Raw genomic sequence first — 27755 nt, forward strand, 5'->3', positions numbered from 1 at the left:
CGCCCCGGCTTAGGTGCGGGGTGGTGAACCACATTTCCCAGCGGGCCTTGCAGGCCTCTCACGCCTGCGCACTGTCAGCTCAGGCAGGCGGGCGGAACTCCCGCGCTATCCAGCCACCTGGTGTCGGTCTCGCCTCGCCTGGTCTCTACCCCTGGCATGGAGGGGGTCCCTGTGATAACGGCAGGCACCGCGGGCTCTGCCAAGGCTGAGGGAGCCGCAGCCATGCCGCCCCCGCCTCCCGTCTCCCCGCCTGCCCTTACCCCGGCGCCCGCAGCGGGTGAGGAGGGCCAGCCGCCACTGTCCGAGGCGGGGGCTCCAGGCTGCTCGGGCTCCCGGCCCCCTGAGCTGGAGCCGGAGCGCAGCCTGGGCCGCTTGAGGGGCCGCTTCGAGGACGAGGACGAGGAGTTGGAAGAGGATGAGGACCTGGAGGAGGAAGAAGAGGAGGAAGAGGAAGAAGAGATGAGCCACTTCTCGCTGAGGCTGGAGGGGGGCCGGCCGGACTCCGAGGACGAGGAGGAGGTATTGATGGCCCCTGTTTGACCACGCCGGGCCTCCTCAGTTAGGGCCGGGTTCCCCGCTCGCCGCTGAAGCCTTGGCACTTGCACGGACCCTCACCTCTCCTTGCGCTGCCTGCTTGTGGCGCGGACCGGCCTTCTGTCCCGGCCCGGTTCCCTGCCGACTCATATTGTAACGTTTCTGCAGTCCCTTAAGCTCTCTGGGTCCGACTCACTCATTATTGAAGCTACTGCGAGCCAGGGATGTAGGCGCCAAGGGTACCGGCCTGCTGCCCTCCAGAAGTTTATAGTGGGCCAGGGTGTTGAGAGGATGGGAAACCCTTCCCCACCTAGTCAGTCTCTAATTGGGAGATTTTTTTTTTTAATGGGGCAGCGCATACTTCATAAAGTTAGACAATATACCTAGTTACTCAGAATTAATATTAAACACCAGTATCTGGAAAGTTTGTCCATTTCGCGATAATTCATATAGTAAGATGCCCCTCATCTGGCAATATACAGTATCTCCAAAAGAATGAGATCTTTTCGGAACATTGGTTTATATTGTGTTATTGTAACTTTGATGAGAGTGTTTGAAGGGTTGGAGGTAAGGTAACATGTTTCCATATTGCAAAGTAAGCTACACATTATTGATAATAAAATTTGGGGATTATCGCTTAAGAATTTGAAAAGGCAAGGACTTGTATTTTAAAACTATTTCCATTGCATTTGCAGCGCCTGATAAATCTCTCTGAGCTGACCCCATACATCTTGTGTTCCATTTGCAAAGGTTACTTAATAGATGCAACTACCATTACAGAATGTCTTCATACATGTAAGCATATAGTTCATCATATTTCCAAATAATATGTTGATTTTTTGAAATGTCTTGAAAGTATCCTAATTTCAACTTTTTTTTTCAACAGTTTGTAAAAGCTGCATTGTAAGACACTTTTACTATAGCAACAGGTGTCCAAAATGCAACATAGTAGTACATCAGACACAACCTCTTTACAACATAAGGTAAGAAGAATATATAAGTAAAATTTATATTTTAGGTATAGTTTTTCTGAAAGCTTGAAATTGTGTAGTTGGTAATAAATTCTTGACCTATCTCAAAATGACAAGAAAGGGAAATACATATTCTTTAAAGAAATACATATAGAGCACTTACTGTGTACCAGGCACTGTAATATCCACTGGGAACTTTAAAAAAAAAAAAAAGGCACAGATCTCTTTTCTTGAAGATTTTAATTTCATCAGTCAAGTTGATGAGGCTAGTTTAGGCTTATCCTTTTCTGTGTATCTAGAATTCTATTTTTAAAACTAATACCTGAAATAACTGGCCTCTTTAGAAAAGCCTGTCTGTCATAGGTCATTGTGGCTTATTAAATTTTCAGTTCATGCTCAGTTTCCTAAGGGAAGAAAAACACTAAAGGTGACCTGCTTTCATTTGTTTAGCAAATACTATTATGTTTTTACTACCTTCATAGAAGAGTGTTTTGCAGATGATACACAGAATTTCAAAATACAGTCTCTGCCCTCAAGCTCACATTCTTATTAAGGGAATAAGACCAGTTCACATGGAACAATTTAGCAAATAGTTCAAGAGTCTATAATTACTTGTAATTATGACCACATACAATTACTTGAGGTTCTCTCAGATGAGAACCATGAGTGCTACCTAAAAGTAACTCAGCTCTGAGAAAGGAGATAGTCACCCCTAAGAGAAAACAGTTACTTACAAAGAACATCATTCACTCTGTACCAAATGCATTTTTCTGAATTCTGAGGTATTCTCCATCCTTTCCTTTTATTAGGTTGGACCGACAGTTACAAGACATAGTGTACAAATTAGTGATCAATCTAGAGGAAAGTAAGTTTATTTTATTACATAGTTGTGAATCCCAGAATCTCTTCTGACTCTGCTAGTTACATTTTAAGTGTAATTTAGTCTGTGTTTTATCATTTTTTAGGAGAAAAAAAGCAAATGCATGATTTCTATAAAGAAAGAGGTCTAGAAGTACCTAAACCTGGTAAGTTTGGGTGTATACCATAATATATTTATAGATTAAAGAATACTAACTTAATAAAATTTACTCCCTTTGAGGTTCTTTTTGGTGATAGCTGGTTTTTTTAATGATCAAAGAGAGAGAAAGATTTTGAAGGTCATGATTTACTGTAATCCAATTTAATTATTTATAAGGATTAAAGAGTACAGGCTCTGGAGCTATATTGAGTGTGATCCTAGCTCTGCCACTTTACTAGGTGTATGACTTTGGCAAATTACTTCAATGTCTCAGTTTCCTCTTCTATAAAGCAGGGATAATCATAACACTATAAATTGTAAGGATACATTGAATAATACAAAGCACTTAAAACAGTGCCTGGAACATAGTAACTGCTCAAATATTAGTTTTTATGATGATGGTAATGTCACAGTATGGAAGTTAGATTTGGGTGTAAATCTTCATTCTTCCACTTACTATGTGGGTGACTTTAGGCAAATTGCCTAATCTCATTAAACTGTAATCTCATTTTCTTTACAGTTAAAGTACACAAAATTGTAAATCAACTATACTCCAATAAAATTTAAAAGAAAAAAGCATTAGTACCTATGGCATGCAATTATAATAAGGGCTAAATGAGATGGTGCATGTAAAGTGCTAAGCATGAGCCCTGAGCCCTGGCACATAGTAGTGCTTATTAAGGGCTACCTATAGCTATTGTTGCTATTATGCTGAGCTCTCTCTGTGGCCCTGATAAACCAGCCATACATGTCTGCCTTCCATTGTGGAGTGCTCCCCAGGCTTGTCACTAATTTCACTGGCTTTGACAGATCAACTGATATTATTTTAAAAAGGGAGAGTGAGTGCTTTATGATCTTTTAAATAGTCAACATAGTTAAATTTCTGTAATTATTTTCCAAAGATCTCAGTTTATGATATTTATATTCTAACTCAACTTTTTTGTTTGGCTATCAAATAGCTGTTCCACAGCCAGTCCCTTCGAGCAAAGGAAGATCTAAGAAAGTCTTAGAATCAGTGTTTCGTATTCCACCTGAACTTGACATGTCTTTATTACTAGAGTTTATTGGGTGAGTACCCTAAACCTCTACCTCTAAACTTTAAAATAAAGAATTTTTTAAGTCCCAACAGTTACAAAATCATCCTGAACTAAGGTCATATCGAGTTTTTCTGATATCCTTTTAAAAAATAATTCTGAAATATGTAAGACTTAGAAAAAGGTACTAAAGAGTAGTAAAATAACCACTTGTATCTCCATCATCTGGCTTTTGAATTAAACCATGCTAATATGGCAGAAGGCACTTGGCTACCTCTTCCTGTTCATTCCCCCCTTCCCTTAGAGGTTAATAACTACTCTCCTAAAAGTAATGATTATCATTCCCATGCATTTTTTTTATGTATTTGCCACATGTGTATCTATTTCTAAACAATATGTAGAATTGTTTTTGGCCACTTAAAAACTTTAAATGATATCATACCATGTTTTCTAACTTGCTTTTCTCACTTAGCATTGTATGATTCATCCATGCTAAAATGTATAACTAGTTCAGTCATTTTCACCATTGCCTGGTATTCCCTTAAAATAAATATACCATAATTTATCTTTTCTTGTACTGTGGAACACTTTGTTTCCAATTTTTTTCCTATTATAAACACTGTTGCTTTAAGCATTTTTTACGTATCTCCTTATATATATATGAGATATTTTTCTAAGAGTGTAGATTTGCTGTGTCTTGGGATATGTTCGTCTTCAGCTTTACTTGGTTTTGCCAAATTATTTTCCAAAGTAGTTGGATATCTCCCTAATTAATAAAAATTGCTTCTTTCAAACACTGTAGCATATGGTGTACTCCATTATCCTGCAATATTGTTAGGCCGACTGTCATCATAGAGTTGGCCTGTATCAAACTGTAGTTTTCAAAATAATTCCATAGTTTGCAGGATAAACTAAAATGCCTTTCTTGGAAGATCTAGATCTTCCATTTTATGTCACTGATGACTATTTGACTTCTCAGTCACTTCCTCCTTATAACTCTAGGTTGCCTGTATTATTTATTTAGTATCTAGCTTGTACTATGTTGTATTTATCTCTTTATGTATTCATCCTGTGTTCTCAACTGATATTAAGGATCCCTGAGAGGCGAGAAACCTTTCTTATGCCTCCACAGAGCCCACGTAGTAGTGGTTGATGATAATGAAATAAAGATCTCTTTAGAAGAATGAGAAGAAATCATGTAATACCAGACTTTAAACCAGCAATTTCTGTTATTAAAGAATGTGTTCCAACCTAAATGTCCAAAAGGGAACTGGTAAAATAATGGTATATAGCAATGAACATGTGCTGGTAACGTATATGCTAATATGGAACAATTGCCAAAATTCACTTTCTCAAGTGAAAAAAGCAAGATGCGGAAGAGAATATATAGCATGTGGTCTTTATGTTTTTTTTTAAAAGCAGATGGTGGGCATATATACATATATATATATTTTTTCCCCACAGGCACAGACCATTCCTGAAAGGACATATAAGAAAATGTTGATAGCAGTTGCTTCTAGAAAAGGGCACTGGAGTGTATGAGTATAGAATTGGAAAAAGTCTTACTTTTCATTGTATTTGACTTTTTACCATGTAACTTGATTTTTAGTAAGTCTAGTTAATTAAAATTTGAAAATTGAAAGGAATTTATATTTCTAAAAAAAATATTTTCGGGAAATGTAACCTTTTCCATTAACGCACAGTTGGAACTGACAGTTTTTTTATACCTTTTTTGAAAAGTGGCAGTAATGCAAAGATGGCAAATATGTGACAAGTGTGCTACATTATCTCTGTCTGTCCAAAGGAGAAATCAATACTTAATCATGGCAGGCTTTCCTAATGAGTGAGACTTGAGTACTCTGGTCAAAGCAGTCATTACCACTTACTGGAGTTGTTACATTGTTAACACATTCCCTGCTGTAGAAAAAAAGAGCCCTCACTTGGAATAAGAAGATCTCTATTTAAGTCCTAGCTCCTTTGTTATATAGCTTTGTAAAATTGAGGTAATTGCTTTCTGTTTATTCATAAGATGTTTATTAAGGTCCTGCTGTGTACCAGCACAGCACTCTGCTAGCTGCTGGGAATGTAATTGGAATAAGTCAGCCATGGCTCTTGCCCTCGTGGAAATTGTATTTTTAACTTCTCAGAGCTTCAGCTTCCCTATCTGTAAAACAAGAGAATTGAACCTTATATGTTGAAGATTATGATGAGTAGTCTGTCTACGTCATAAAATAGTCTTTTATCTGTTTTCAAATGGTTATGGGGAAGAAAGCTTCCAATGTGGCAAAGAGTTCTTTTGAAGAAGTCGCCAGTCCTCAGAGTTAAATTCCCACATGTTTACTACATTGAAAAGCTTGGTGTTACCACTGAAGTCAGGCTACTGAGGGTAACCCATAGGAAGCTCTTTCATGGCAGGACAAATGGCAGGTGAGTTTTAACCTGATGCAAGTACAAGGGCAAATTTGGTCCAGCTGGTGACCCTGCTTGAATTGGATTAGCAAAAATCCTGAGGTAGGTTCAGCCCATGGAAGTGATTTTTCAACCACTTGAATGAATATGAGATTCCCGGCCCCCCTAAATTTGGTATGCATGTTTTGTGATCTTAAGATAGTCTTGTACAGTACTTCTCCTTTTTGTTCTTCAGTTTCTATGTGTAAAGTAGAAGATTATAAAGCCTTAGGCAGTATAGTGTATATAGAAAGAGCATAGATTTTGAAGAGTGTAACTGAAGGTATGTAACCCCTAGGATGTAGCTTAACTTCTCTGATCATCAGTTTCCATATTTGTAAATTGGGGATTATAATACCAACTCACAGGATTGTTATAAGAATCAACATATGGTATTTCTAACATGTCTAAACTATTATCAGTATATGAATATTGAAATAATGCAGGGTCATTCAGAAATAAAGGTTAAAGTAGTCTGTGGTGCTGTAATGTGTACAATATCTGCCTAGTAAAGAAAATGGACTCACATGAAATAAGTGTATGAGAGAAGATATGGCAAAAATTTAATGCAATCTTAAACTCAGTGGTGTTTAGTAAACCAGGGAGGTGCTATCCCACTGTATGCTATGTTATCCACCTGGGGTCTTATGTTCAGCTCTAGGCACTACATTTTAAGAGAGATGTTAGTAAATTGAGGTGTAATCAGAATAGTAAAAGGTGTGAAAACTATGTCATGTGTAGTAGCAGAAAGATTGAATCTAATTCACAAGAGTACCAAAAGGCAAAACTAGGACCAATAGGTATAAGTTACAGGGAGAAACATATTTGATTCAGTACAAGCAAGCAGTATCTAATAGAGTTGCCCACAAATGGAATGAACCGACTTGTAAATTAAGAAGCTATCTCTTTAGATATTCAAGCAGAAGCCAGATGCCCATATATTATGGATTCTATGGAGATAATTCTTATAATGAAAAAGATATTTTATTTATTTTGGCTGCACAGCTTGCAGGATCTTAGTTCCCCAACTAGGGATCGACTTGCGTCCTTGGCAGTGAAAGCACGGAGTCCTAACCACTGGACCACCAGGGAATTCCCAAGGATATTTTATTTTGTAGCTCTTAAGATATTATAACCTTAGATTTACATCTATATATAATGTGTATACATAACTTATGTTTTATGTTTGTCAGTATAACATATTCTATAGATATTTATACTATCTATATTGTATATTAATATATTTCTCTATATTTGTGTTATAAGAATACTCTAGATGATGCAATTGTGATCTTGCCTATTCTTCACAACATGATAGGGAAGAAAGAATGTGAGCTTTGGGAATTCCCTGGCGGTCCAGTGGTTAGGACTCAACGCTTTCACTGCCCTGGCCCAGGTTCAATCTCTGGTCAGGGGAACTAAGATCCAGTGCAGCATGGCCGAAAAAACCAAAGAATGTGGGCTTTGATATGTACACCCGCGTTTGAAACCCAGCTTTATTACTTACTAGCTGTGTGACCTTAAGCAAGTTATTCAGCCTCTCTGAGCTTAATTTTCCTTATCCGTAGAATGGTGATTCTAATGCCTGACTTAAAGGGTTACTGTGAGAACTGAATGAAACACATGCATAATATATGAAGACCTAATATAATGCCTGGTGCATAGTAGATGGTCAAAAAAAGTTTGTTCCTTGTCTCCTCATGATATAAAAGTAATTGATTTAATCAAGAAATCTCTTTGTACTTTTAGAGGAAAAGCAAACTGAGTAAATCATGCCCAGGTGATTATGTTACAAGTAAAACAACAGGAAATGTAGCAGCTTTCTTGTAAGGACTCTATCTTGTAAACGTTGCTATCAAGAAAAAAGCACATTAATTATGACAGAAAAAAAGAAGTTTTACTTTAAGCTAGAAAATGTTAGAATGCTACATGTGGGGGAAATATAAATATTAAGAGTATACGTTTAACTCCTGGAAGTAAATATACAAAGCAATGTAAAATACTGTATAAAACTGCGTTTGCCTTACCACTAGGTGGCAGATATGACAATTAACTACATTTGTTTATTTCATAAAGGGTTAGGTGACCGTGTTTTAAAATTAAGTTGATGTTCCTCAAATATGTGTATTTATGTTATTTTTCTGTGTTATATAATTAAATATATAGTTCAAAATTGATTAATTTTGCTTTCGTTTTTCAGTGCTAATGAAGGCACGGGACATTTTAAGGTATTTTACTTTTATTTTTCATTTACTTTACAAGAGGACCCTGTAGCACACAAATTTAAGATTAGCAATCATATGGAGACTGTCTTCAGTTACAGTCTATAAAATTTGTTCTGTAAATAAAACTTGTTGAAATATGAAGTACATTCAGTAATGCTCTGTTATAATAGGTTTATGAGAAAAGAGTTATTAAGTAGGGATTTGTTATTAATTCAGAACAGTGGTCTAAGGAAAAATAAGTGAGTAATTTTTAAAACTGAAACCAAATGCTGTGTTAATTCGGTGATTAAAAAAATGTTTCAAAGCATTTTTTGCATATTTGGCATTTAGAGTTAAATATGAGCTTAAAATTTCATTTGCATGTAACATCTTTGGTTGAAGTTAGCCTGCCCCAACTTGTTACTTCAATCATTTACTGAAACTTTAAAGGTAAGAATGAACTCTTTTGTAACATACTTAAGTTCAGAGTTGTCTTAAAGGCTTCAGCATCACAGGTGCCATTGTACACAGTGTTGCTCCTATAGTATGAATCATTCAGGAAAAGGTGACTTTTTTAAAGGGGTAAATCAGGCCTATAGTTACTTGGGATTATAAATATATAAGGAAATAGTTGACTTTGATCTGGTTAGATTTTCAGTGACTTTGTCAAAGTCTATACTAAAATATGGGTGGGGCTTCCCTGGTGACGCAGTGGTTAAGAATCCGCCTGCCAATGCAGGGGACACGGGTTCGAGCCCTGGTCTGGGAAGATCCCACATGCCGTGGAGCAACTAAGCCCATGTGCCACAACTACTGAGCCTGCATTCTAGAGCCCGTGAGCCACAACTACTGAAGCCCACGCGCCTAGAGCCCATGCTCCGCAACAAGAGAAGCCACCACAATGAGAAGCCTGAGCACCGCAACCAAGAGTAGCCCCCTCTAGCCGCAACTAGAGAAAGCCCGTGCACAGCAATGAAGACACAGTGCAGCCAAAAATAAATACATAAATAAGTTCAAAAAAAATAAATAAATGAAAATAAATTTAAAAAAAAACACATAATAAAAAATAAAATAAAATAAAATATGGGTGAATTATACCTGGTTGGGCATAATGTTTTGTTTTGTGACTATAATGGCTTAGGAGGCATAGGAATTGAATTGAAGCATAGGAATAAATGAGTACTTTTCTGGATGAAGTATATTATAGGTTTTTCCCAGAGATCATTGTGATGGAGGGAATGCAGTGTTAGGTTTGGTAACTTTTTACTTCTTCTAAGTTGTAAAATAACCAAACTTATGGTGATGAACTTTAGGAAGTCCTTTCATAGTGTACTGGGTGGGAAAGTAGCATGTAAGTTTCTATATGGGACAAGTGTAGAGTCATATGCTCCTAGAGGTCACTGAAGACACCTGTCCAGTGACCTGTAGTAGCCAGACGAGCCAACAGAGTATAAGAATGTCGTGAAGAAAGAACTAAAAATTAAATTAAAATATTAGCCTATTGCTTCCGTGAAAGCACATATGCGCTTAGAATATTTATGTAGTTCTGATCCTCATACATCAAAAAAATATGACACTACCACCTATGAAGTGTTCTTGCCAAAAGAAATGTGAAGCTGATCATACCCCTAGATTACTAATTTACAGGAAATCCAGGGGACACAGGAACTTATTAAATTACTCTGTAAGAATATATAATAAGCCAAATCTAGACAGTGGAAAACTGCAGGACAAACAGTTCTGTTTCTCCAGCAAATTAAAGGGAAAGACGTAATGAGGGAACATGTAGATAGAACATACTGATTAAAAGAGACTCAAGGGACATCAGTGTATGGCGTTTATTTGGATTGGATTTGATAATAAACTAAAAAATTTATGAGATGATAGCCCCAGATTGTAAGTAACCCAAATATCCATCAACTGATGAATGGGTACACCAAATATGATATATCCATACACTGGAATAGTATTTGGCAATAAAAAGGAATGAAATATTGATACATGCTACAACCTGGATGAACCGTGAAGACATGTTAAGTGAAAGAATCCAGGCACCCAAAGACCATGTTATATGATGCCATTTATATGAAATGTCCAATATAGGCAAAAGCACAGAGAAAGGAAGTAGATTAGTGGTTGCCAGAGGCTTGGGGGAGAGGGGAAATTGGGAGTGATTACTAATTGGTAAGAGTTTCTTTTTGGGTGATGAAAATGTTCTGAAATTAGATAATGGTGATAGTTTCACAACTTTATAGATGTACTAAAAACCATTGAATTGTATACTTTAAAATGGTGAACTTAATGGTATGTGAATTATATCTCAATAAAGCTGTTAAATTTTAAAAAACAAGCCAAGATCCAATAGAAACTTCGAATAGAAGCATTATTTGTAGTATGTTTAGTGTATACATTTGAGAGTACAAAAATATATCTGATAAAAATAATATATGCATAAATTAGAATTTTAGCTTGAGTCCATCACTGGTTATTACATTTTGTGTGTGAAACCTTTGTTTTATTTTTATTTTCTCTGTAATAACAACCCTAAAAATAATAAAATCATTTTCTACTAGGTAAGAAAATTGAGATGGTGAAATTTGTACATTTACTGTCTATTTTCTGATATCAAGGAATTTTAAAGTATGATAGTGGTATTATGTTTTTAAAAAGAGTTCTTATTTTTTAGAGATACATACTGAAGTATTTACAAATGAAATGATGTGTCTGGGGTTTGCTTCAAAACAAAACTGGGGAATGGGGGCCAGTAAGCAGTTGGGGTAGGAAATGGATGGGGTATACTTAAAACAAGATTAGCTGTGAGTTGATAAAGCTAGGTTTATAGAAGATTATTACACTGTTCTTATAGTTTTGAGGCATTAAGTTTTCAGTGTTAACTAATGATACTGATGTTAGTTTGCAGGCTTATGTCTATAAGAGGTAATGAATATATTGTTTTAGAAACAAATGATCGTATTTCTGCATATTTTGACTTTTTATTTTGCTAAAACAGTCATTTTTTAATATTTTCTTAGCTAACACATTGGCAATCTTAACATTTTTCTTTTAATTCTGTATTTATAAGGGAGTTCTAGCTTTTGATATTATAGCTCAGCATTCTCTACTACTTAAAAAGCTGTTTTTATACCTTGTCTTTTACTTATTGTTCAAATAAATATGTCTGACTAGGATGATGCCTAGTTAAACTATTCACCATGTACACTTATGGCATGAAAATCATAAAGTCTGTTTGTTACATTTAATTTAAAATTGTTTCACCAAGCAGTCATATAGTTCAGAAAATTTTTTCTTTCACTTAATTATGAAAATGTTTAAATACACTGAAGAGTAGACAGAATAGAACCTCCATGCATCCATCACACAGCTTTGCCAATTAACTAATGACCAATTTAATTTCTTTTATACCTCCATCCACTTCCCTTCTTTCTTTTTTTTTTTGGCCTTGCCACACGGCTTGTGGGATCTCACTTCCCCACCAGGGACTGAACCCGGGCCACAGCAGTGAAAGCGCCAAATCCTAACTACTAGGCCACCAGGGAATTCCCACACTTCCCTTCTTTCTTTCTTTTATTTTTTAAATTTATTTTTGTTTATTTATTTTTGGCTGTGATGGGTCTTCTTTGCTGCGTATGGGCTTTCTCTCTAGTTGTGGCGAGTGGGGGCCACTCTTCGTTGGTGCACATGCTTCTCATTGCGTTTGCTTCTCTTGTTGCAGAGCATGGGCTCTAGGTGCATGGACTTCAGTAGTTGGGGCTCACCGGCTCTAGAGTGTAGGCTCAGTAGTTGTGGTGCATGGGCTTATTTGCTTCCTGGCATGTGGGACCTTCCCAGACCAGGGGTCGAACCCATGTCCCCTGCATTGGCAGGCGGATTCTTTTCTTTCTTTTTTTTTTTAAATTTATTTATTTTTAATTTTTATTTTTGGCTGCGTTGGGTCTTTGTTGCTGTGCACGGGCTTTCTCTGGTTGTGGCAAGTGGGGGCTTCTCATTGCAGTGGCTTCTCTTGTTGCGGAGCACGGGCTCTAGGGGCGCGGGCTTCAGTAGTTGTGGCTCGCAGGCTTAGCAGTTGTGGCACGTGAGCTCTAGAGCGCAGGCTCAGTTGTGGCGCACAGGCTTAGTTGCTGTGCGGCATGTGGGATCTTCCTAGACCAGGGCTCGAACCCGTGTCCGCTGCATTGGCAGGCAGGTTCTTAACCACTGTGCCACCAGGGAAGTCCCTTCTTTCTAATATTATTCCAAAAGAAATCCCTGGCATTTTGCCATTTCATCTGTAAAGTGTTTCAGTACTCTTAAAAGATGAGTCTCTGTTTTTAATGACCACGTAGCATACCAAAAAAAAAGTTACAAAATGTCAGTGTTGAGAAAGATAAAAATAAAGAGACAGATCTATTCTAGATTAAAGGAGATTACAGAAACATGACAACAAAATGCAGTGTGTAATCCTTCATTAGATTCTGGATTAAAATAAGAACAACTTGTAAAGGACATTATTAGGACAACTGGAGAAATTTGAATTTGGACCCATTTAGATAATTGCATTGTATTAATGTTATAAATTTCCTGATAATTATATTGTAGTTATAGAGGAGAGCCCCTTTATTCTGAGATGATAACTGCTGGTATATTTAGGGGTTAAATATCTCAATGTCTGCAAGTAACTTAAATAATAAATGTACACGTATATACACACATATTACATACATTGGAAGAGGTGAAGCAAATATAGCAATGTTAATCATTTGTAAAGTAGGTGAAGGCTATCTGGATCTTCATTTACTAGTGTAACTTCTTTGTAAGTTTGTGATTTTTCAAAAGGTTGAAGGTGGTAAATAAAAAGAAAATAAGTTTCTTACCAAATATCTAGTCAGTGTACAAGTTTTTATCTCAGCTGTAGTGGGTGTTCTGTTTTGTTTTTTTAACATCGTCGTAAATCAGGATCCAAATAATGTTCACACATTGTGATTGGTTGATAGGTTTTTAAATCTGTAAGTTTTCTGTTTCTTTTTTCTTGCAATTCATTGTTGACAAAGCTGGGTCATTTGTGCTGTAGTTTCCTACAGATGGGGTTTTGATGTTGCATCTCTGTGCTGTGATTTAATGTGTTCTTCTGTCCTCTGTCTTTCCCATAAACTAGTAGTTAAGTCTGAGTGTTAATCAGACAGGTTTGATTTGAGGGGACCAAGAATACTTCATAGTCGGTGGTGTTTTTGTCCATCTGGAGGCACATTAATGTCTGGTTGTTTGTGTCTTTGTGTTGTTAGCAACAATTGGTACTCAATGTCTAAGCCCATTAACTTAATAGGGTTTGGAAAATGATGCTGTCATTCCTCCTTTTATTAAAATACTTCAATAATGAGGAACTTCTATTTGATTAGCCAGTGGTACCATTCATATAGGAAAGAAAGAATAAATGCTGATTCTTTCCCTTGACTTACAAGGTTCAAAATAATGAGTTGGTTCATTAGCATGCTCCAGTCCTAATCAGTTAGGTATTTTTGATTTTGTTTTTACTTTAATATGAACTCATGCATTTAAATATATTTGTGGTTTAAACCCATCATGGTCTATAATAGCTTCCTTGCTATCTCATATGACAAGATGTTACATGCTCAACTCGTACATCTCTTGCCCCAGACACAGAATCTGTCATTTCTCCAAGGTGTCTTTTGGTGGTATTTCAAATTCACCATCTGGTTGCTAGGGATTTACCTTGTGACTGGGTTGGTAACTATTTTCAGTTGACAGAGGTAGGAATTTTTTCAAGGTAAAATGAGTTGATACCATCTTTTTAAAAGATATTGGGTTGGCCAAAAAGTTCACTTGGAAAAACACGACCAAACTTTTTGGCCGACCCAATATTTTTAGTGGTATGCATTTTCTATAGTCAGAAAATAACTGAATGTCTCTTAAATCTCCCTATAGATTCTACCTTATTGTTTCAACTTTCTTCTCAAATTGACCTGTGTTATAGATGGTAGGGAAGATTGCTGTGCTTAATTTCAAAGAAGTAAAATTCTTCTGTGGAATTTTTCTTTCCTGTTTATATGCAGATGGTAGGAGGCTATTAGATGCAGCAGGAAAAAAAAAATGAGTTGACCATTTAGGTGAGAACCTGCTTTGTAGCTTAAGAAAAAAAAAAAAGGCAAAAAACAAAAAAAGCGGGCTTCCCTGGTGGCGCAGTGGTTGAGAGTCCGCCTGCCGATGCAGGGGACACGGGTTCGTGCCCCGGTCTGGGAAGATCCCACATGCCGCGGAGCGGCTGGGCCCGTGAGCCATGGCCGCTGGGCCTGCGCGTCCGGAGCCTGTGCTCCGCAGCGGGAGAGGCCACAACAGTGAGAGGCCCGCATAACGCAAAAAAAAATAAAAAAATAAAACAAACAAACAAACAAAAAAAAGCAAATTGTTAAAAAAGCTGGATCTGAATTATATCGGAAAAAATTTCTGTTATCTTGTGAGCCTGGGGTATGAAGACTAAGGTTAACCACGTGAGAAGCCAACTTTGAAAGCCAAGGGCAATGTTTTTCTTTCAGTTACTGGCAGATCTCATAATTCTGTTCTGGGTGGTCTAAAAAGTACAGTATTGATAACTTTAGCTAAGTTGGATTAATCTTAATAAACACTTGGGGGTGAAGTGCTCACCAAGAACTAGAAATGATGAATATTGAATTGTCCTCTGTTGGTATACCTGAAGCCTACTATTGAGATGGTAAGCCCCAGAAATTAACCTTCAGAAATGGCACTGGTTGCCAGGCAGGCATCTAGCTAGATTACCCAGAATAGCTTCTCAAGGCACATGATGGGATTCTCATGCTAATCAGGCAGTGCCACCTACAATGCGGTACCTTCATCAAGACTTCACCTGGAGCACTGCTGTATCTGCTCCTTAGTGAGAAAGACTGCCTTAGATTTTCAAGATGATTCTTAAACCTGCGTTTAAAGAACGCGAACCTTTGCCATTTTTGTCTAGATTATATCAGTATCCATGATGACAACTAGGTCCTCTAATTAGATTCCTTTACATAAAGAACAGAATAAATCAATACACTAGTAATAACTAAGTACTTACTATGTGCCAGGAATTATTAATAGTTATTTACGTATATTAACACACTTTCCTTATGATAATTCTATGAGGTAGGTGCTATTAGTATCTCTATGTTAACAATACAAATGGGGAAATGGAGACACAGAAGCATTCAGCAACTTGTCCAAAGACTTGAAGCTAGAAAGTGGCAGAACCAGGGTTTAAACCCAAGCAGTCTCTGGAATATCTGCACTTAACATGCTATCTGCTGCACTGTGGTAATAAGGGATAGATCTATTGTTAGGAAAGTTCTTAAGAAACCAAATTACAGATAAGAGAGCTGAGTGCTGTTACATGGAAGAAATGTGTGCCTAACCTGCCTGGGTCCTCTTGGTAGCAATTCTGGGCTCCCTCTCTGCTAGTGCTAGAAAAACATTGTTCACATTTTCCTAAAAGGTACCCTTTTAGTTTTTATTACCCCAGCTTTTCATTTTTATTAATAGTAGTATCCTTAAAATTGCCTCAGAGAGAGAGTGGCTAGGTAAGCATTAGTTTCTACTTTAAAACCCTATGGTCTCTCTACCTATCACCTTAGACTGTTGGATCAGATTCCAGCCATATACGTCTAGATGTTAATCTTTTTTTTTTCTTTTTTTGCGGTACGCGGGCCTCTCACTGCCATGGCCTCTCCCGTTGCGGAGCACAGGCTCCGGACACACAGGCTCAGCGGCCATGGCTCACGGGCCCAGCCGCTCCGCAGCATGTGGGATCTTCCCGGACTGAGGCACGAACCCGTGTCCCCTGCATCGGCAGGCGGACTCTCAACCACTGCGCCACCAGGGAAGCCCCGATAATCTTTTTATTTTCCACTTTTAAAAGAAAATTTCAAACTCATACAAAGGTAGACAGAATAGTAAGATGAATGCCCATGTACACATCACTTAACTTCAATAATTATAAAATCATGGCCAATCTCAATTCATCAATACCTTTAACACTTCTCTTATATAATCTTGAAGCAAATCCCAAACTATCATTTTATCAGTAAATAATTGTTTGTTTCTAAAAGATAAGGACGTTTTATAAAAACATAATAATGATACTATAATTTTTATTTATTTATTTTTATAACTTGTATCTGAATGTGTAAAGCAGCTTTTTAAATATTTATTATTTATTTTGGCTGCACTGGGTCTTAGTTGCAGCATGTGGGATCTTCGTTGTGGCATGCGAGATCTTTTTTTTTTTAATATTTATTTATTTATTTGGTTGCACCGGGTCTTAGTTGCACCACATGGGCTCCTTAGTTGTGGCGTGAGAACTCTTAGTTGCAGCATGCATATGGGATCCAGTTCCCTGACCAGGGACTAAACCTGGGCACCCTGCATTGAGAACATGGAGTCTTACCCACTGGACCACCAGGGTAGTCCCAATACTATCATTTTTTAAATTTACAGTAATTCCTTAAATATCCACATGCTATTTAAATTTCCTAGATTGTCTTATGAAAATTGTTTTAAAGATTTTTAAAAATCAGGATCCAAATAAGATCCATATATTGTAATTGGTTGATATATCCCTTATTTATAGGCCTTGTATCTTTTTTAGTCTAGCGGTTCCTCCGCAGCCTTGGTTGGTTGTTTTTTTTTTCCCTGAAGTTTTTTTGTTGAAGAAACCAAGTTGTTTGAGACATTGAATCTTGGGTTTTTGCTGTCAATAAGTTTTACTCTAAGTTTTATTCTTTTTTTTTTTTTTTTTTTTTTTTTTGCGGTATGCGGGCCTCTCACTGTTGTGGCCTCTCCCGCTGCGGAGCACAGGCTCCGGATGCGCAGGCTCAGTGGCCATGGCTCACGGGCCCAGCAGCTCCGCGGCATGTGGGATCTTCCCGGACCGGGGCATGAACCCGTGTCCCCTGAATCGGCAGACGGACTCTCAACCACTGCGCCACCAGGGAAGCCCTAAGTTTTATTCTTGATGAGGTAGTAAAACAAATCTGTAAGCCGTTCTATTAAAAAAAATTGTTGACATACTTTTTGGAGAGGTGAAGCTAAGCAGGAATTCTTTTTTTTCTTGTTTGATAGATAAATTAACTCAAATTTCATAGTAATTTTTCTTTCATAAATCTATTGAATTATCTTTGCTATAAAATGTGCTTTAAGGTTTATACATTTTATGTATATTTAATCTGAAATTGGTTTGTTTGTTTACTTTTGTAGCCATTGGAAAAGAAGTTTGTCCGAGTTTCAGGAGAAGCAACTATTGGACATGTAGAAAAATTCCTCAGAAGAAAAATGGGTCTTGATCCAGCTTGTCAGGTAGAGTATATGTGTGTAAAAAGACAGGAAGTTGTGAGATTACCTTTAACACATTGAAGAAAGAACCATCTCTAGGATTTCATGCAGTGGCTTTTGTTTTATGACATTGTAGATATTGTAAATGTTAATTGAATATTGGTACACAGTGATCCCCACCCCCAAATTTAATCACATTTGACTTGCTGCCATTGGTGCCCATCTATGGGTGTCAGAGAAAAGCTGAGGGTGTGAGAACGATTAAAGAGCTTCTAGAGCTTCAGCTCCAGCTCTTTTCTTTTTGATAGTAGAGCAAAAGTTTACTTTTCCATCCATTCACTTCTCTTCAGAGGACATCCTTGGATTTATCAATGTTTAGCTCAAGACACCTAGAAAAGTGAAACAGCTGTCTAATGTAGACTCTGTTAGTTTCCTAAGGATTGAAAAAGATCTCTCATTATAGCTATATAATACTTTCTTGTTGTAAGATGGAAATCTCAAACCTCATGTATTGTTGCATATAAAGTGTAACTAAACTCATAGTTTAATAATGTGGGCCAGTGAAAATGCACGTTTGTATAGCTCTGCTTTTTCATTAGTCAAATTTAAAAGGGGTTTTTGTTATTCTCCATCATATGTAAAATTTTATAGAATAATTTTTATCTAAAATGTCTATTTGCTGTAGATCTGAAATTTTGCTGATGTTTTTAGTATCAATATCTGCCAGTACTAAATATATATTAAATTCAATTAAATGTGATTTCTCTTACTGACTTTGACATAATGCTAGCTGTATCTCATGGCAACTGAAAATTGGAAATGACTTATCTATCACCTTGTAGCCAAAGCATACTTGAGGTTATTCTTAGCCTTTTGGTTAGAAATAGATAGCTGTTTAGGGACTCCTGAACAAAGAATTGTGAGTAATCCCATAATAGTCTATTATTTCTAAAAGCAGAAATCAGAAGACTTGCATCTGATTATATAGAATAAGAAGTGGCACCCAAGAGGGCTTTCTTTAGGATATAGATTACTTCCTCTGTGGCTAGATATTGATCAGAGCCATTTATAAGTTTCACACTGGTGTTTTAAGAAATTTGGTTGCCAAAGCTCTAAATTGGTTTTATTGTGTAAAAATGTGGGTTTATTTTTTCCTCCTATCACAGAATTCAAGGCTTTTAACATTTTGAAATAAAATGATGTAAAATTTGTTTCAGTCTTTAATTTTGTCTCTCAGCTCTTCGCTCTTTAGGTAAATTTTTTTTTTTCTAATTCAGGTACTATATAGCTGGTAACATTCATAAATTACTATTTCACCAAAATGTTAAAATAGTGGAACAGAGAATTATCAAATATGCAGACCCATTTGTGACTAAAATTGTTTAAGCCTTCTAAATCCAAGAGACAGTAAACAAGAGTTACTTCTAATATGAACAAAACATTGAGCTAGTTAACCATTAAACAAAATAAAATTCTTGGTCAACCCAGTCACTTGAGCCTTCTGTGCTGACCTTCCTTAAAACCATTTAGTCCCAAATAGAAAATGTATTCTTTGTTTACAGATATGTGACCTTCGTAAATGGTTATTTACTAGCAGGAATGAATGATTACTAGGGGACTGTTAAATGATAAAATACCTTTAAAAGTATTATTTATTTTTGACAGGTAAAAATAAAAAAGGAAGACAGTTCTGAAAGATAAAAAAAATGTAGACGTGTTCTTAAGAGATTTAAGTTAATTCAAATCAGAAATCAATAATTATCTGAGTAGATTTCTTTCACATAGGAGAGTCCAGTGCCTCTGGATCACCATGGTTGATTTAGTGGTGTTTTGAATTTATTGCTGTCTTATTGTATCTTGTTTTTTAATAACTCTTGTGTGTTCCTTTGTACATTATTTGACCTTCAGACCCTATTTTGCTTTTTTGAAATGATTACCACATTGATCACTAAATATTCTCTATATAAAAGATGTGGTAGTAGATTTTGTTGTTAATCCTACCATAATTAATTCCGTCTTAAAAGATAGGTTCTTTTTTTTTTTAATTATTTATTTGGCTGAGTTGGGTCTTCGTTGCTGCTTGGGCTTTCTCTAGTTGAGGCGAGCAGGGGCTGCTCTTTGTTGCAGTGCGCTGGCTTTCTCATTGCGGTGGCTTCTCGTTGCAGAGCACAGGCTCTAGGCGTGCGGGCCTCAGTAGTTGAGGCTCACGGGCTCTAGGGCGCAGGCTCAGTAGTTGTGGTGCACGAGCTTGGTTGCTCCGTGGCTTGTGGGATCTTCCTGGAGCAAGGCTTGAACCCATGTCCCCTGCATTGGCAGGCGGATTCTTAACCGCTGTGCCACCAGGAAAGCCCAGGTTCCTTTTTTCATTATTTATTTAGAATATGACCTTAACCCTATCATTGAATTGTTTCCAAATCATTTTTCAGAGACCGTTACATGTCATATGGTGTATCCCTACCATTCATTTACTATCTATTGGTACTAAATTGAGCATCTATGTGCTTGGCCTCCAGTACAAAGATGAGACAGAAAATGCCACCAGGTGACTCAGTTGTGTGGGAAAGATATAAAAGTAAACAACTGAATGACAGTAGGTTATGATGAGTGCCACAAGAGCACAGAGTGAATGATTTAACTCTGGAGAGGTCAAAGAAGGGATTTGAAGAATGGATTTTTTTTTTTTTTTTTTTTTTTTTGCCACACAGACAAAGAAAAAAAACTTTCTATCAAAGAAAAGTATGTATGAACAAAGAGGAATGAGTGTGGCACTGGCTCAATCAGTGAAAAATCCTGTCTTGAAAGCTTTAGTGTGATCTTGCTTTTAAAAAGATAAGGGTTTTTCTTCCCTTAAGACCATCTTCACGTTATGATTTCTGCTCTGAGATTCAGAAATATCGTAGTTATTCTTCCTAACTAAGACTTAATACTCCAAAGGGTAGAAAGATTATGCAGAAAAGAGTTAACAAAGCAGACCTGAGGGTGCTGCCTTTAGAAGGGCTGGCTTACAAGGTTGGCCCTTGCCTAGCATCTAGGAAGTTGGCTTGTAAAAAGTTCCCTGTGCTAATATGAAAAGTTACCTAACTATTAAGGGTGTTTCCCCGGACCTAGATTGTACAAACAATGGGTCTATGATGAATAACTGCTTTGCTTCTGGGAGTCTGGAATTTGGTAGTTGCTAGGCAGAGAATGCCAACATGACCATCCCTCAATAAAAACCCTAAACTCTGAGCCTCAACTGGGCTTCCCTGGGCAGAAACACTGCACAAATTGACTACATTTCCACTGCTAGAGAAAAGAGTATGTGGGTGTTATCTCCTCTTGGACTGGGAGGGAAGAGCATAGGAAGCCTGTGCATGGATTTCTCCAGACTCTACCTACATCTTTTTACCTTACTGATGATCTGACTGTGTATCCTTGCTGTGTTGCTGTAATTACTCATAGCTGTGATCATGCTGAGTCCTGTGAGTCCTTCTAGCAAATTATCAAATATGTGGGTCATGTTTGTGGCACCCTCAGAGATGTGATTCTGTTTGAATGAACTAATTTATGAAGTATTTACAGTCAAGTAACTTAAAAATCAGCATGTAAAATGAGAAGTAGTTTAAATGTTTATCAGGAGGATGGATAATATAGTTTATGATATATTCATAAAATGGAACACTATGCAGCTATTAAACACAGAGAGCTAACTATGCATTCCAAAAGATTCCATAGTATATTAAGTTTTTGTTGTTTGTGTGTGTCTGTGTGTGTTTTAAAAATATGTAGAACAAAATATGTGACATGATCCCATTTGTAGAAAAACAAAACCAAAATCCCCACATGCACAATTGCATTTAGGAGCATATGCATCAAACTGTTAGTAAATGGCTAATCTCTGGGGGTTAAGATTAAGTTGAAAAGAAAATTGTAGTAACCAAATCATAAATGTATACCATGTGGTGAAGCCCACTAAGAGTGGTGGTCTCTGGATAGTTGGATACTTAATAAAAACATAATGTTAGTTTCCAAGTTCTTTAATTTTTCATGGACCTAAGTTCTGTGCACAAGATCTGCTGTTAGTGCACAAGATCTGCTATTATTGCTTTCAAGTCCTTTTGCAAACAAGTATTGCTTTGCCAACTTTAAAACTGGTAAGCATAAAACAAAAGTTGTTACTAATCGGAGGTTATTCATTGTGAGATACCACAGGGCTTGACTAACTGACCTATGGACCAAATCTAACCTGCCATCTTTTAATGAATTATGTTGTATTGGAACAGCCATGCTATGGCTGCTTTCATGCTACAGTGACAGAATTGAGCACATGTGACAGTGATCCTGAGTCCCACAAGCCTAAAATGTTTATTATCTAGCTCTTTGTAGAAAGTTTGCCAACCCCTCACATGCACTTATCTTTGGAGAAAGATAGACCTGGGGACAGACCTGCGTTCCGATCTGAACTTTGCTACTTACTAGCCTTGTGACCTTAGGAAAGTTTAATGTCTTTACTTCTTAGTGTCCTATCTGTAAAATGGGAATTACAATGCCTAGCTCACGGGAATGTGAAAATGAGATGAGATAACATATGTCAAATATATAGTGTAACAAATGCTGTGCATAGAGGCCGCTCAGTTAAATGCAACTGCTTTTACTATTCTTACCCAACCATGCTGAAGGTTTTAGGGAAACTAACATGTTGGCAGTGCATAGGATTTTTAGAGTAAACAGAATTTGAAGGTCGGAAATCTGGTTAGGAGATGGTTTCAGTGGTTTAAGCCTAAGAACAGCAGTTGAAAGAATGATATGAACTTAAAAGGCAGGGTGAAGAAGGAAGCAACAGGACTTGGTAACTGCACGTGAGAAGAAAGGAAAAGGAGAAATAGGAGTTAGAGCTGGTATTTTGGTTTGGAGCAAGGAGAAATTTCATGCTGTAAGCTAAATAGGGACATTAGGAGGGGGAGCCTATTAAGTGATATGTTATTAATAAGATGTTGAGGACCTGTTCCCACTTTAAGGCAATGGGAAAGGAGTAGTCAGTGAAAGAGAATATAAGGATTTGCATTTCTATTTCTAGCAAGTGAGTATACTGGAATCATATTGCAATATAGTATATAACTGTACAACCATATCTTTCTTTCTAGAGCATTCTATATAAAAGTAGATTTGTCGTAGAGCTTTGACCTTACTAAAAGGGCTGAAAAGACCTTGTTAAGATTGTTCCATCTGTAAAACAGTTCCCCTATTGTGTACTTTATGTCAGCAGTAGACTTTCCACTGTTGGAAAATGAGATATTCCTCATTAAGAAAATTATTCAAATAACTAAAGATTGCCTTTTTAAGCATTATAAGCCCTATTAATCATTGTGTCGTGAAACTTTTTAAAATAATAGACTTTTCTGTGCCTTCTTGTGCTGGACATATCAAGTATGATTTAACTTGTTCTCAGAGATTCAAGGAAATCATTCTGAATGCCTGTTGTCTGTCCTGCTATGTCCTCTAATGCTCCTTCCATTTTACTTTATTTGTAAAAAGTTTCTAAAATCTTTCTTGAGAACGTTTAATCAGTCTAAAATAGCAAAGACTAGTCTAAAAATAATTATGTTGATCTTCCTCATTTTGTCATATGGTTTTCTGAAGCAGGAAAGCAAACTTATACTCTTATTTGCCTGTAGGTAGATATCATCTGTGGTGATCACTTGTTAGAGCGCTATCAAACTCTAAGGGAAATTCGACGTGCAATAGGTGATGCAGCAATGCAGGTAGGTCTTAGACTTTACCATATTTATGCCTAATGGACAAGTTATTTAATGAAAGAAAAATGTTCCATGTTATCAATAAATTTTTAATAAATACTCTATAATTTTCTTGAAATTATCTGGACTGTAAATAAGAAAGCTAATGTTTATTGAATGCTTACTGTGTGTCAGGCATTCTTCTAAATGATTTGTATCGATTAGCTCTCTTATTCCTCATAGTTTTATGAGATAGATATTCATTTTTTCCCAGTTTTAAAGATAAGGAAACCAAGGTACAGAGAGGACATGTAACTTACCCACAGTGAGTGAGTGAGTGAGCCAGGGCTCAAACCCCAGGCAGTTTGATTCTAGAGGCCTTTTTTTCTTTTTTCTCTGTCCAGTATTGCAGTAGAGCTTTGAAGACTACTGGGCAAATGTATCTGCAAGGACATTTCTTTAAGAAAAATTTGTAGAGACTCATTAGGCTATAGAGATTCACATACCATTCCTTGCTCAATTGGTAAGAAGCCATGGTAACCGTTATGATGTTTTAATTAGCCTATAATGTGAGTGGGAATATAATATGAAATCTGGTCAGGATACATGAAAAGCAAGATAAGACTTACAATTTTAACGAAGAGAAAGATCCAGTTTCTCCTGGAACTTTACCCTCTAATTCTAAAATCCGTTGGTGGATCATATAGATGAGGAAACTGGTCTAGACAGATTAAGTAACTTGCCCAAGGTCACTTGGCTAGTTAGTGGTAGAATCAAGGTTCACCTATTAAAAAATTTGAGCTTAAAGCTTAGAATCTTAACAAAAGGGTAGCTGAATACTTATTTAGGGGATTATTTGATTATTCTTACATGTTTTTAGAAATATAGCACCATACCAATTGTCTACATTTTGGTAACAAATAATTCAAAAGATTCTTCATAAAATACAAAAGCAAAATTGTTTCTTGGCTAAGTAAAGCATACTTAGAGATATAAACAAAACATTTCTTAAAATTTTTATAAGGTGAAACTTCAGAAATCTTAGAAAATGATTGTCTTTTTTAAAAAAAAATAAATTTATTTATTTATTTTTGGCTGCGTTGGGTCTTTGTTGCTGCACACGGGCTTTCTCTAGTTGCGGCGAGCGGGGGCTACTCTTCATTACCGTGCACGGGCTTCTCTTGTTATGGAGCATGGGCTCTAGGCGCTCAGGCTTCAGTAATTGTGGCACGTGGGCTCAGGAGTTGTGGCTCATGGGCTCTAGAGCGCAGGCTCAGTAGTTGTGGCGCACGGGCTCAGTTGCTCTGCAGCATGTGGGATCTTCCTGGACCAGGGCTCAAACCCACGTCCCCTGCATTGGCAGGCGGATTCTTAACCACTGTGCCACCAGGGAAGTCCCGATTGTCTTTTTAAAAGTTAAGCTTGATTATAAATGTAAGAATCTAGGAGTAAAATTGCAAAGTCAGTGGAGTGGGTAGAAAATATGACTTCAATTCAAAAAGTATTTACGGAGCACTATTCTAGACATGGGGAGATTCAGAGATGAGCAAATCCCAGAACTTAAATAACCTGAAATATAATTAATTAAAGTCCTCATTGATAACAATGTGTCATGTAATCTCAGGACCTCTTAGCTAAATGAATAACATATCTCTGCAGTGAAAGCTAGGAGGTAGCAAGTGAGGGAGAGAACGGTAGGAGCTGAGATCTGAGCAGGTGGAATAAAACCATGCAGGACTTTATAGGCTATAGTATGAACTTTGGATTTTAATTGAGTGAAGTGGGAAACTACTGATTGGAGAGATTTGAGCCAAGGACAGAAGAAACATAAGCTGACTTACCTTTTAGAAGATTCACTCTGGTTGGATAGTTTAAGAAGACCATGAATGGAGACATCTAAATATAAAATATAAATAATATTTACATATTTCTGTCTATTTATATGGAATATAAACATAATAGACAGATTTAAATTTGAATTATAAGGAATTATCTCATTTCATAAAATGCGATTTTATACATGTATTGAAGTTTTGAGATTTTGAAACAGCTTGTAATTGTGAAATATAACTATATGCAAAAAAATTGACATTATGTAAAATGGAATTTGTATTCATGTAAAAATGTTAATAGGATCCTTCTGTGTGTGTTAGAATACAAATTCATTTACTTTGATTAGACCAGTTAGTGTAGAACAGGTCTGATGGTCCGTGGGCCAAACATGGTATGGGACTATACTTTATTTGGCTTATTCTAATTTTTGAGTTTAAATTCCTTTAGCTAAGCATCTGCTGTCTGGTTTACCACTGGTCTCAACATACCCTATTTGACTACATACGTGATTCACATATTCATTTATGTAACTTTTCTGGCCTTTGTGGGCATTTGAATTGGTGAACCCCTTTCTAGAATTCTGGTGAGTTTTCACCAAAGTTGCCAGTAACAGAAGCCAGATTGCAGTGTGTTGAATAGTGAATGAGAAATGAGGAAGTGGAGCCATGAAAAAGCTTAATAAAGAAGAAAGAGAGAGCGATAGCTAGCGAAGGGTTGGAAATGCAAGGCGTGCATGCCACCACTCCCTCTATATGTTGCTCAAAGTAGGCCCATTGCCCGTGGCATACTTCCCCAGTGAGCCTTCCTTTTAAGCTAGTTTTCCAGTTCATAGTAGATTAGAAATAACACCTTAAAAACACACTTTTAAGCAGCCTTGGTGAGAGCACAAAGAATTAAGACCTGATATCAAGAGAGGAGACATAAAAAGACTCAGAAACAAGGTATCTGGAGTCATTTCCTGTCAGGTTAAGTTTCCCACGACCCCAGAGGACATCACTGTGTTACAGCACAGTGTAGTTACTGTTCATAATGATGACTCTGGATATCAAAGAAAGGGTAAATTGTATTGAACAGACTTCAAGGAGGAAGTAAAATGTATGATACATTAAATGGGTAAGAGTTCCAAAATTTTCTCACTTGTTTTAGTTGTAAGCTGCATTTATGTAGGAAATAAATGTTTTATTTTCTTAGCAGATCCATGATATTTTATGATAATTGAGTCTTTTTTAGAGAAGTCCAGTGCTTGGGTGATATATTAAGTAATCTGTGCAGAATGAAATGTGTATCTTTTAGTTCTTTTTGAAGAAATGTTTTGCCATAAACAACCGTGACTAACTGTGGATACCTGGTAGTTTCAGAATTTTCTTCTGAGAGTCATTAAAAAGGCACATTAACAGGGAGTGTTTAGTAATGAAGTGAGTGAACAAGCAAGTTTATTTATCTTGGACTCTTTATTCTCTTTAAATCAAAGAATTTCACATTCGTGTTGGGTTATGAAAAATAAACTATCTTTGACTTGATCATTTACGTAACTGATTTTTAAATAACTTATTTTCTTTTCAGGATGGTCTGCTGGTCCTTCATTATGGACTTGTGGTTTCTCCTTTGAAAATTACTTGAAGATTCTAAGGGTATTGTGAGGAGGGAAACAAAATAAGGAGACTTCTGCAGGATTGCATCTCACCAAAGAATTCCACGGAATGTGTAATTGTTATCACTTTGTGCTGTTTGAGACATAGCTTATCTATTTTCAGCAGCAAGAATCATAGGATTTATAATTACAACTTGGTATTATAGAATGCATCTGTTTTACTAGAGACTATATATAAAAAAGCATCCACAGCTCAGGGGGAAATTTTTAAAGCAATGAATTTTTATGATCTCAAATACTTTGACATTGATTTTGTTTCGTAATCTTTGAGGTAAATCAGTTACTGTTTTTGTTTTTGTCTTCATTGAGCCATACCCCTTTCAAGTTGGTGGTTAGGATTCTGCTCTCTGAAATGGCATCAGTTGGTCAGTCACCCTTTCGGAAAAGAAGTGTGCTTTTGAACTGAAGATTTAAAGCCAGTCTTTGTTAAATTACAGAATGTACCTCTTAGACAAAGACCAAAACTATGGGCCACTTTTTGTATGTTGCCATCTTATTTCGAACTTGTAACTTTTTTTTTTTTTTCAACCAGCAACACTACTAAAGAGATATTATTCACTTCTAAAAGGGATGGATTATAATTTTTCTGTGTGAAGAGACTGTCTCCTGTAGGGTTTACGGCCCGTACCATAGGCCTTCAGTGTAATAAACACTCCTTTAACATACCTTACAACAAGGGGTGCCTCTTTGCAACAGTATTTTTATTTTTTGAATGTTAGTTTGATTAACATTCATTTTGAGTACGTAATGTGATTGTCAGTACCTTGTAATGGCACTGCTTTTGAAAGTAATTTAAAAATTTGAGTGAATTTGAGAAGTTTACAGAATACTTGTTCATTGTTTCCTCAGTAAGTCAGTTTAATGTTCATTTTCGCATTACTTTGTCACTGGGATAAAGAATACGGGTGTTTGAGAGCTCACTCACTTGCATGCAAATATTTCAGTTTTAAAGACTATTTTGCCTAAAATTATCATTGTGATGCTTTCTAAAAGAAATATTTTGTAGACCTTATTT

General features: G+C 36.8%; 1 protein-coding gene across 1 annotated transcript; it reads left to right on the forward strand.

Annotated features, from left to right (window-relative positions):
• The first annotated feature begins 102 nt into the window (after nt 1-102).
• On the forward strand, nt 103-27755 carry PCGF6 (polycomb group ring finger 6). Its single transcript, XM_082854073.1, has 10 exons — nt 103-519; nt 1230-1329; nt 1421-1517; nt 2315-2370; nt 2471-2530; nt 3483-3591; nt 8206-8233; nt 17468-17566; nt 23197-23283; nt 26653-27755. The coding sequence occupies exons 1-10, from the start codon at nt 157-159 to the stop codon at nt 26707-26709; spliced, it is 1056 nt and encodes a 351-aa protein (XP_082710199.1). The 5' UTR covers nt 103-156; the 3' UTR covers nt 26710-27755.

Source organism: Leucopleurus acutus (genome assembly GCF_964270905.1).
Source record: "Leucopleurus acutus genome assembly, chromosome: 14".
NCBI lineage: Eukaryota > Metazoa > Chordata > Mammalia > Artiodactyla > Delphinidae > Leucopleurus > Leucopleurus acutus.

Excerpts from the sequence above, each read along its gene's own strand:
- PCGF6 (XM_082854073.1), top strand. The coding sequence starts at position 157 with ATGGAGGGGGTCCCTGTGATAACGGCAGGCACCGCGGGCTCTGCCAAG. Across the intron at positions 8,234-17,467 it reads AAGGCACGGGACATTTTAAG|CCATTGGAAAAGAAGTTTGT; the intron begins GTATTTTACTTT and ends TTACTTTTGTAG. Across the intron at positions 17,567-23,196 it reads GTCTTGATCCAGCTTGTCAG|GTAGATATCATCTGTGGTGA; the intron begins GTAGAGTATATG and ends ATTTGCCTGTAG.